General features: G+C 33.8%; 1 protein-coding gene across 2 annotated transcripts; it reads left to right on the top strand.

The window, feature by feature from the left end:
• Positions 1-1,369: 1,369 nt before the first annotated feature.
• LOC107421034 (uncharacterized) lies at positions 1,370-9,874 on the top strand. Of its 2 annotated transcripts, none has more exons than XM_048476160.2 (16): positions 1,370-1,912; positions 2,051-2,227; positions 2,468-2,617; positions 2,744-3,040; positions 3,191-3,285; positions 3,449-3,533; positions 3,645-3,857; positions 5,032-5,091; positions 5,314-5,393; positions 5,974-6,296; positions 6,399-6,490; positions 6,585-6,714; positions 7,525-8,645; positions 8,741-9,042; positions 9,169-9,330; positions 9,425-9,874. In XM_048476160.2, the coding sequence occupies exons 1-16, from the start codon at positions 1,631-1,633 to the stop codon at positions 9,558-9,560; spliced, it is 3,705 nt and encodes a 1,234-aa protein (XP_048332117.2). In that variant the 5' UTR covers positions 1,370-1,630; the 3' UTR covers positions 9,561-9,874. The 2 variants fall into 2 exon arrangements, with proteins under 2 accessions (XP_048332117.2, XP_048332118.2); XM_048476161.2 differs by lacking the exon at positions 1,370-1,912 and having other exon boundaries at positions 2,088-2,227; positions 2,744-2,813; positions 2,918-3,040.
• The last annotated feature ends 1,928 nt before the right edge of the window (positions 9,875-11,802 follow it).

Here is an 11,802-nt window from a genome sequence, read left to right on the forward strand (position 1 = left end):
AGAAGATGTTTCTGCTACTGGAGTGGTCTCAGGGACTGTTAGAGAAATGCATTTTAATTGTGGTCCAATCAAATTTCAAACTTTTATGGTGTATTTGCATAATTTTATGCTTTTAAAGTGGATTGCCGATATTGCAGTTTTTCAAAAATTGAAAGAAGATGGGTTTTGAAGGGGACGAAACTTGGTGATTAATGCAATCTTATAAGTTAATGACCATCCTCACTAGGAATGTATTTATGCGGTGCATGGTATCTAAAAATAAAAAATAAATAATAAATATATAAACAAATAAATAAAAATTAGTTGTTATTATACGTATAATGTACAATAGGTTCCAAGAAAATGTTAATCAATTGCCAATCTTTTGTGCTCTTTGTTGTTAAAAGAAGGTTGTAAACCTTCTCTGTAGTTTTTTTAATGAAATCAAATTTAGCACCGAAAAATAAGAAATCTCGAATATGAAAAAAATTCCAATAATTAACATGTGAGCAAAAATATATGTGATAAAGTCAATAAAATAATATCAGATCGTTGTTTGTTACTGAAAAATTGATAAATATCTTTCTATATATACTCAAAATTTTTGACTTATAATTATTTGCTTACTAATATTCATTGGAACGTAAAATTTAATGTTTAAAAATAAATTAAATTATTTGGTAATTGATTAAATAATTAAATTTAACATAAGTAGTTGGTTCTTAAATACTAAATCAATATAATATATATATATATATATATATAATGTACAAAACAATGATTGAACTTTTCTATTTAAATTCTAGCATTAACTGTAATTAAAAAAAAAAATCCAATTTGAGTAGGAATCCATCTTATAGTTAAACTCAAATACGATTAAAATAAGCTAGAAAATTGAGTTTGAGTATAACAAATATGATTCCGGTTATTCACCCAAATAAAGGAAAAAAAATATGGCTCAAGTTTTTTTTTTTTTTTTTTTAAGAAAGGAATTTGGTAGTTTTGATAAATTTAAGAGCTCAAAGTAACTACAAGAAAAAATATATATATATATATATATTTTTTTTATCAATGTGAAGCTCATTATAATTGAATATATATATATATTTATATTTATATTTTTAGAAGTTTTACCATTTTGGCTATATATACGAATACTTCTCAAATTATATTTCTGACAAATAGATTAAAAAATCCATCTAAAATAGTTTTTTTATTTCGACAATGTGCAAGACAAATTATAATTTGAAAAACAAATCCTTTTTTTTTTTTTAATTTATATTATGAAACACCGGCCACCGATTGCATCGGTAAAAAAAAATAGAGTTGCAACCAATAACGAAGACTCCATATAAAAATAAATAAATAAATATTAATGATTTTAACTTTATTTTAATTTTCGGGTGACCCTGAAAACGAAAAATCCTCGTTCCTTAAAATCCGAAGTTGTAAAAAGGCGGGAACAAAGTCGTAGTTCCCTCCAGACTTCTCTCACTTTCTTAAAATCCCCTTATTACTCCAGAACAAGAAAATCAAAATCTCTCCAAATCACCCCCAAACCCAAAACCCCTTTATAATTCTCAAAACCCTAGTTCTTCAAAAGCTTAAAAAACAAAAAAATAAAAAATAAAAAATTCCATTCGAATTCTAAATGGATAATTCAGCACAGATCGAACAGCCCGAGCCGGAGCTCAGTCCCAGTGAACTCCGGCCGCCGGAACAGAAAGGTATTCGCCGGAGATGGGTGCAGTCGACGCTTTTCCCGCATAAACCACCGTTAGACCGCGAAGAGAAGAAGGTCCATAAGGAGGGAGATGAGAGAGATTGCGATCGGGACGAGAATGGTGAAAACGAAGAATGCTGTGGGAGTCAGAGCAAGAGTAAAAGGAAGGCCAAAGGAAAAGCAATGCCTTTAGAAAGAGCTCCTAAGAAGGTCAATTTTTACCCCTTTTTTTTTTGGTTTCGATTGAATTCATAAGCAAATTGGTTTAAGTGAGCTGTGGGTGTTTTTTTTTTTTTGTTTCCCGAGAAACCGTTTCAAGGATCAATTCTATAATTTTTCGTATAGCAGATACGACAAAGGCGATCTGGTAAAACTACTCCAACTACCCCAAAGAAAACAACTCCGAAGAAGAAAATTAGTGCAAAGAAAACCACTCCGAAGAAAAAATTGATATACATGGATAGTGAAGTTGCAGCTCCTGTAGAAGTGCCCACTTTGGGGTTAGAGGCAAAACTGAACAGTCAGGTCCGTCAATGAGATTTCCTACTTTCTACTATTAATTAGGTTCTCCCAATGCATATTGTTGCTTTTGATTCTGTTACGGAAACACTTTTTGTTTTTTTGTGTTTTTTTTTTTTTTTTTTTTTTCAGTCGCTCGTGCGTAAACTTTGTGTATGTGAACAAATTAGAAAACACACTTGATTAAGTTGTGCTAGCCTCTTGATATTTGTCTCTTAACGCTAACTAACTTTCTTTTCTGATCAGGAAAATTCACAGAAGTTTGCAGGATGGCAAATGTTTTCCTATTTATCATCTTGCAAATCAGGCAATAAAAATGAAGGTAGTAGATTCTCAGGTGGTAGAAAGGGTAAAAACATTACCTGTGGCCCAATTCATGTATATGAAAGGATTCAGGTAAGCTTCTTTCGTCTCTGCTTCAATAGATTACACATGGATGGCCAATGCATTGGTAGTTACTGAATTTTGACCTTTATGTTTAAGTTTGTCATCTTAGGTTAAAATTAAAATTCCACAATGCAGGAAGATGATGTGTCTCCTGATTGGGGAACCTGGAACTTTCGTGAGGAAGGATTTGAGAAACGCATCCAAGGTCCAGAAAGCATGTGCACATCAATTTTTGAGGGCTCTGTCCAATGCTTAAGTTTTGATAAACTTCCCTTTGTTTCATATCCCTCTACCTTATCAAATTTTCAGAATGAGACTTCTTCAGAACAGTGTTCTGTCCAAGAAGAATCTCAATCTGCAACAATACCGATCGATTCAGATGTGTCAGATGATGAGCAATTGATCTGCTGTCAACCTTTGAAGGAAGCAGATGTATGTTATGTGTTGTTTATCTGAATATAGATTTTTCTCCATCTAAGAAACTTATCCCTGTGGCAGTATGCTCTCACGATTTTCCTTTCTTTCTAATAGTAAGTTTAAATTTAATGTGGTTCTCAAGCTGTGCAAATTGATTGTTGCCAGGAGTCCAAGGTGAATAAAGTTGATTCCTTCTATGGGCATACTGGTTGCAAAAGAAAGTCAGACATTGAGCAGCAAAGTAGATTTCTTGATGAAAGGTTGAAGGTTTAAAATAAGATAATTTTTGGCATCTTGTTTTCTGATTTTTTCTTGTGGTGGGGCTATCATGCAGTTGCACCCTCAATATGCATGTTATATTCTTAATACACAATATCTTTTGGCTGTCATCGTGATTGTTTGCTTATTGCTGCATTATTGCAGGATGAAGTTGTACTATTTTGTTTGTGGTAATCAGCCTGGGAATAGACTATGGACTGCTAAGTACCAGCCAACGAAGGCTGTTGAGGTCTGAAATCTTGTGTTCATTGCATCTTGGATGACAATTTATGCATTTTGAAATCTCTGCACTCTTTCTTTCCTATAGATATGCAACCTTCTTTTCCCTGGTAACATGCAGGTATGTGGTAATGATGAATCTGTGAAGTTTTTGAATGAGTGGCTACGACTTTGGCGTGTAAGAGGTTTTCGAATCAGAAAGGATCATACTGCTCCTCATTCAGATGAGATGCAAGATAAGGATTATAGCTGTTCTGAAAATGACTCCGATTCAGAGGGCAAAAATGAAGCGGTTAGCATGAAGAATGTCCTCTTAATTACTGGTCCAGCCGGGGTAAGTGCAAATATATTCTATCTAAATGGCAAATATTTATCTAGAAGTACGTAGCACCATTCATGGTCAGTGGTGTTTTGTTGGAAGCTCCATTTATGTAACATCTATCTATTTGTATGTATATATATATATATATATATATACATATATATGTGATATTCTAGAATTTCCAGTGTAAATTTCTGCTATGCATAGGAGGATACATGTTTATTTCATTTTATTTTCTTGTCTTTAGTAGGGTACTGAACAAATTTTTCATCTAATGCTTGAGCAATTCATGTTATACCTTGGAAGAGATAAAAGATAGGTTTCCTGATCAATCATGACAAGGAAGGCAAAACAACCTCAAAAAGGAACATCCTAGGTTTCTTATTCAATCAATTGGTAAAGAGCAATGTCAAATCCCTAATTATCTTCAGCAATGATAATTAGGTTAAGCAATCTCTTTTTGAGTTGCTGATCCTTCTTTTCCTGGTGTATGTGTAATTCCTTAACAAGGAAAATGACTAATGAAATTTAGAAAATTTATGCTGTAGACTATTGGATGCCAAGTATAGTTTGACTCATGAGCTGCTTTTATAATTAAGCACAACTAGTGTGGAAATTACAAAATATTCAAATTAAACAAAGATCTAGAAAATCTAAAGCTGCTGATAAGATCTTCTGGGAAAAAAATACAATATCAGATTTGGACATAGATGGGAAGCAAGAAACATTGAAATAGAGCAGGTTTCTGGATTTCTTTGTTTCCTCTTAATTTTTCTATCATCGTAGTTCATTGAATATTTACAAAAGCAGTTTTTGTTCACACAATGGTGACCATGTCTTTCATGAACCTGTTTTATGTCTTGACTTACAAGCCCTTCTCAATAATAAAAATGATCAGATCAGAAAGCATTGGGTTTATTTGACACGTATCCATAAACATCCAAGGAAGTATTGAATAGGTTTTGATATCCAAGAAAAACGTATTTTTTCATATGTTTATGAAACTATTAAACATGTAATGGGGTTATTTGAGAAGTACCAATACCCAGATATATATAGCTCCTTATTGAACCATCCATGTTACATAGTTATAGGCTTTGTTTTGTTTAATCCATTCTCCATATTTTATCATGCAAATGCTTCCAGTTCATTTATGAGGCTTAGATCTATGTCTCACATGTTGCAGAGTGGAAAATCCGCCGCTATTTATGCTTGTGCACGAGAGCAAGGATATAAGGTTAAAGAGGTAATCAAATTATGATATTCTCTATGATGAAGGCAATACTCTGTCGGTATTAAAATTTTTTGATCTTATCCTGTAAAGTATTGAAAACTCATTCTTTAAGCCTTAGCTAAATGGTTTTTGAGTCATTTTAGCCATTCTCTGCTTTAGGTTTTAATTGATGGACTTGAAGAATTATCTGTAATGTTAAAATTGAACTTTTTTTTTTTCAAATATTTGTACAAGGTCAATACATCAAACTGGCGAAGTGCAGCTGCTTTGAAGAGTGAAATCAATGAGGATTCAGGATTATATCAATATGAAAGGTTTTTCAACTTATCCTTAGGAGTAACAGCTACACTTTCTTTTGCTACATTCTACGGCTGAGTGGTTTTCTGTGTCTATACGCTTACCAAGTGCACATGCATTTCTGAAACAGAAATTCTATGTTAAGGACTCTTTGTTTAAAGAAATACATGCTATTGTTGCACATCACTATCATGATGCTGATAGTGTTAATGATTGTCATTGAAAAGGAAATACATCCATTGCCTGCCCTAGGGGGCAGAAATGGAGAAGGGCTTTTTGGCCTTAAATTTTAGTTGGCTCAATTTAACTAAGTTGGTGAAATTAGTTAATTTAGATAATTATAGTAATATGGTTGTCAATAATGGTATTGTGTTTTTTAGGAGATTTTCTTTCATATGTGATATACTTCATTGATTTTGGGATATTTTCTAGCTTTCTTGTGCAAGCTTCTTTTTCTGTGGTTACAAGTGTGCTTTTTCTCTGCTATTAGAAGTTATTAAGTAAATTTCTGCTTGCTGCTTAGGAGTTTTCACACAGTAAAGACCAAACCTTGTAAATCAATCGTATAATTCCTTACAAAGTAATATGTTTCTTCAGGCTACCATCTAATCCTTCGAGTTCACAGAACAAGCATGTTGCAAAATTCCCCTCAGCTTTCACTAATGGTTCGACTCCCCAGGAGTTGGATGAGGAGATGGTTGAACTGATAACTTCGATAGATGAAAATCTTCATAATATGATTGGAGCATCTGAAAATTCTGGTCATAAGGAGGGTAGAAATTCCTGTTGTCAGCGGGAAGTTAAAAATTTAATTCTGTTAGAGGATGTGGATGTCACTTTTGTTGAAGATCATGGTTTTATTGCTGCAGTAAAGAAGATTGCTGAGAAAGCAAAACAGCCCATTATATTGACAAGCAATTGTAAGAGGCTTTCTGATTTTAATGGCTGCTCTTACTTGCAATTATGTGTTTTGAATTTTTTCCTTTGTTAGTAGTCATCATTATTATTGTGGTAAATCCCAGGTCCCAAACCTCTCCTGCCTGATAACTTAGACAGAGTACAGGTGTCTTTTTCACTGCCATCATCAGAGGAGCTGCTTTGCCATGTATATATGGTATGTGTTTGCAATGCATGATTTTGTTTTTGCTCAACTGGTTCAATGGAGAAATCTGTATGCCCTTCAAATTCACTCTGTTATTGCACTGCAGGTTTGTGCTACTGAGAGAATAAAGATTCAACCTCATTTGTTAGAGCAATTAATTGGATGTTGTCAGGGTGATATTCGGAAAATTCTTATGCAGCTTCAGTTCTGGTGTCAGGGTAGAAGATCTAGGAAAGGTAAGTTAGATGTGGTTCACCACAAGCCAATGCCCGTATTTGAGTTACTGGTTCTAATACTACATGATATTATATTTTCTAGTTTTCTTTTCTGTTGCATAGTAAGTAGCTCCTGAAGCCGCATTATGGGTGAATTGAATTTTGGGATTACATTCTACCACCCAAACTGGCCCTTAGGGACTAGCATACACAACCTGCACATTTATAATGATGCATTTTCTAGTGTAACATAAATGCTAAAGGAGGAAAGCAAAGGTGCAAGCTGTTTTCTCAGGCAATGCTAAAACCAGTGAAGTTGCTTTCTCTATTTAGTTGAAAATTGAGACACCTGGGTTTGCAGTAGGTAATTGTTGTACGCATGTATCCTTGTGTCTTATTCTCTGCTTTGTCATCTTTCATGATATATCTACTTCCTTCCAGTCAAAGGTTTCATTAATGGGATTTTCAAGAACCAGGATAGTGATCTATTCATCTTGGATAATGTTTTTTCCCCCTATTATTTTCTTATTCTTATTATTGTTCATATTTATGTGGGGCAGTGTAGTTGTTTTGAGTATGATGATTTAATTAATTAAATCTGATGCTTCACATCGTAATGCCTTCTCCTTTCTTTCAGGAGTTTGAAATTATTTGTCTTCAAATACTTTTAGGAAGTAATTGAAACATGCATAGTGCATGAAAACTCACTAGAAGTTCTACTTTCAGTTGAAGTTTGTTATTTGCATGTGTTCCTCTTTTTTTCTTTTATCCTTACCTGTCTGTCAATATTTTTTAAAAAATTTCTAAAGATTAATCTATTTAACTGTGCAGCAAGGAAAATTGAAAAGACATATGGCTTGCTGCTCTTTGATCTTGAAGCTAGTCACCAGATACTGCCGAAATTGATACCCTGGGATTCACCTTCTAGATTATCGGAGCTAGTTGCGAAGGAGATCACTGAATCATTATCCAGGAAAGAAAACACCTTAACGGAGGTAGTTCGGGAACGATACCCTGACAATAAGGAATTAAAACACAGTTTGGTTATACATAATAATGAGGCAGAGAGTATAGAAGCCAAGAAGGTAGCAATGTTGAGCAGGAATGGTTCTGTTCATGACCATGATGACTTCGCAGCTCAATTTGATATGCCTAGTGACTTTTGCGATAATTCAGACACTCCATTTTCATGCAAGCGGAATGTGCGAAGAAAGTATGATGTAGTACTATCTTCTGGCTCTGAAGATGAGTTTTTCATAAATAAAAATTTTAAAGTTTCAGACAAACACACTAATAATGAAGCACTTTTTGAAGTGAAGCTACCTTGTTTTGAAGAAGCTAATATTGACGGAAAGAATTATGAACTTTCAGAAACTGCAGATTTACTTTTAACTGACACAAACAGATCAGCCAATATATCCTGTGTGCCAGAATCATCATTTGTTCCTGAGACAGAAATTAATGATGGCATTGAGCTACAATCAGGAACAGTATCATCTGGCCATGTTGATATGAAAGTTGATGGAGTTTCTGTGAGTGACTGGTTACCAGTTGAAACTATCAGCTATGTTATATCTGAACCAGGAATGGATGAAAATTCAGATACATTGGCGAGTACTCCTCATGAAGTTGGACAACTTTGTCATCAAGAGAAGGTGGAAGATTCTCAAAATGACCTTGTTGAGGTTGTTGCAAGTGAGTATCAGGTGATGGATGAGTTCAGTCGCATGGGTTCTAATTCAAGGTTCAAAGTTATGAAGCCAATATCCTTGGTGGCAACTGATTTAGTACAAAAATCATGGAACAAGCTCCGTAGCTGTCACACAGATCTACGACGGTATGCAGAATCAGAACTGCAACATGCCTCCCAACTTGTCCAGTTAACTTGGAGTATGACTGATCTAATCTCAGACACAGACTTGTTGCTCTCTAATTGCCAGCTATTAACGACTGTAAGTGTCATCTATTTTGTTGTTGGAGCTTATGGTCCCATTTGCTAATTATATGATGCATGTTTAGTTCATGATGGGATTACATGTGACTGCAGGATTCTTTAGAAACATCAGTGATCCTGCCTGAGTCAGATGCATATAGGTTGTATGATGAGCGATTGTTGTTGGCATCAACAATTGCACAACATGGATTTTGCTTCTACATAAAAGACATTTTTGCTGTGGGATCAATCATGGGTTATGAAAGCACGGTGAATTTAGCCTCAGAAATGATGGGTTCTACAACTGATATGATGGCATGGGGTAAAGTAGTTGGAGAGCATCCAAGAAGTCGAAGTTCATGCAATGGAAGAAATTCAGAGTCTAGCCTGCCAAAAAGTGATATTTCATTGAAAAGGTAAGGCCTTGACTGCCTTGTTATACAACTATTTTTTTAATTTTTTTTTAACCTATATAAACCTAAATTTGCGTTTCCAGCTGCTTTATGATTTGCTAAGTCATGCTTTATGTGTCTGCGTTGCAGTAAAGCCAAATCATGCCTTTTTGATATTATTCAGTCCACTGTTCCTTCAAAATCATACATGACACTGAAAGGTGTTGCATTTAATGAATATCTTTCTTCCCTGCGCAACATTTCAAGATCTGAGGCTTCTCGTTTATCAGAAAACATCGACAATACAAGGAGGTATGTATTTGGCTTTAAGTTGATCTGTTTGCATTGTTTCAAATGGAAATCATGTTGCAAATACTTAATGTAGTTTCGGGATGTTTGAATACAGGAAGCGTGTTGCTCGACACTACTTGAGTACTGGTAAACTGATGTTGTCCCCTGAAGATATATCGATGCTGGGGCAATTTAACTTATATGAGAAGCATCATTCTCAGCAAACAGATGCTGTTTCAACTCAACTTTAAATTTAGGAAAACTAACAGAGTGGATGCCCTCACCTCTTCATCCAACAATTAGTGTGATTGGCTCAGGACAGCTACTCCATAACTTGGGGGAAAAGAAGAGGGGAAAATAAAATAAAATGAAATGCTCAATTGGAGCAGGTTCAATAATAAGACGTTTTTAACTTTGGATGGAAGCATTTACTGGGTTACTCTATGTCAATGACCAGAAAAAGGTTCTCAACTAATTTAACTTTTTGAAATAGGAAGTTAGGATGTAATTAGTTACCCAAATCCCTCATTGTATTGTTTATATGAAATTCATTCTTCATTTTTTATACTTGCATTTAATGCAAAAATTTGAATTCAAAAATAAAATTCATTTAGTTAAAAACTTGTTTGATGCCAAGTGTCCTACAGAGAGGACCCAAAAAAAGGTATTATGGCACTTTAATGCCCTGCCTTTTCATCTTGAGTTTGGCTTATCTTTGATTAATCGGACTTTTGAGAGTTTTTGTTATGAATTGGCAGCAAGCAAAAATGACTTTCTTTTCATTCCCATACATAACTTGACTGACCATTGACGTTTGATGCATGAGTTTCTTGGGGAAATTTTCGAAGTGGGTTTGGGTCAGGTTGACACGAAAAGGTTACCAATAGGCAAAAGCTTTAATTTTGAAAACCATGCCTTAACAACAACAGGATTTGTATTGGCAGAGGTTGGTGTCTCTTCAACAAATGCCAGCCCAGACCCGTTTTGGTGTCTACTAGCCCAATCCATGGTTGGCAGTGTTTGGGCTTAGGTAAATAAGGGCACTGGCCCACTCTATCACCAATTTTATTTTCGATTTGGCTTGGGGGTTCTTAAGTTGACTTTGGGATATGAGCAAAGTAGGATAAGGCAATGTTAGAAAACAGTGGAAGCAGCCAAGAAAAGTATAATTTTTATATATATTTTTAAAATATATTATAGAAAAGAGTAATTAAAATTTAGAAAGGTAGAGGGTGTGATAGTAAATTACAACCAACCGGCCACAAATAAATAAATGGAGTGTCGCTACAGGAGTTCACGAGATACAAGGAAAGGTGGTGTTTACTGGTGGTTCTGAATGCTAATTCGTCTGTATCTCCAACTCAAAACACCTTCACCAAATTGCCAACAGTTTTTCTTTGATCAGCAGCTCAAGTTCCCATAAGTGGACTTGAATTTGAAAGCAAAATCATCATGATTTTAAAATTAGGGATATTGTCAAATTTATCAAAAATTTAAAATTAAAATTATATTTATTAATTAATAATTTTTAAAAAAATAAATTTTAATATATTTTAAAATTTTTTTATTATTTTAATTTTAAAATGATAATTTTGATATGATCCAAAACAAATGAAAAAAATCTAATATCAAGCATTAAATCATCCTAATTTTATATATATATATATATATATTCACTTTGCATAGATAACTCAAATAATAATAATAATAAAATATAAAACCAACTCAAAACTCACCCTTCCTACCTCCACCTTGTTTCCTTTTCCAAAACCAAACACTGTATTTTATTTCACTTCAGGACTTCATTTTGTAAAATCTAGACTTCATTTTGTAAAATCTACATGGTCCTTTTTCCTGGGAAAAACAAAAATCATGAAAATATTTTCGACATTCCTAATACCAAATCGACAATTGTATTTATTTAATTACAGTTGTTATAAAAATACAGTTTTGTCCCTTTTTTTTGGGAAACAGCCTAATAATTTTTTTTTTTTTAAAATGATCTAAGGTTTGAATTTTCAGTTCCAAATCAAAAGGAAAAAAATAAAAATGTCTTTTTGTAAACTATTATCATATTGTTAAATTGTTCATTCACTAAAAAATAAAAAATAAATAAAAAATAAAAAAGTTATATTGCTAATTTATTACCAGCCAAAGTCATAACTTTGTTGGTTGATGTTCAAAAATAGAAGAAGCAACTTTGGACTTTTTTTTTTTTTTTTGTTCTCTTAAGTAATTTATTTGCGTAATCTTTGGACTAGTTTGTTTTTTTGGGTAATTAATCTTTGGACCAGTTTGTTGTGATTACGCAATAATATAAATGCGCATGGTGGCAAAATAGAAAAACCTACCCGCCCATATAAATTTTTGGCGGAAAGCGAAAGGGTATCATGGTAATTTCAACCAAATATAAGTCTCGGCGAGTGACCCGGGAGCAATTATTTGGAAGTACGACCCTTCAGAGTTCTGAGTCGATGAAGAAGAAAGCCCAAT

Source organism: Ziziphus jujuba, chromosome 5 (genome assembly GCF_031755915.1).
Source record: "Ziziphus jujuba cultivar Dongzao chromosome 5, ASM3175591v1".
NCBI classification, from domain to species: Eukaryota; Viridiplantae; Streptophyta; class Magnoliopsida; order Rosales; family Rhamnaceae; genus Ziziphus; species Ziziphus jujuba.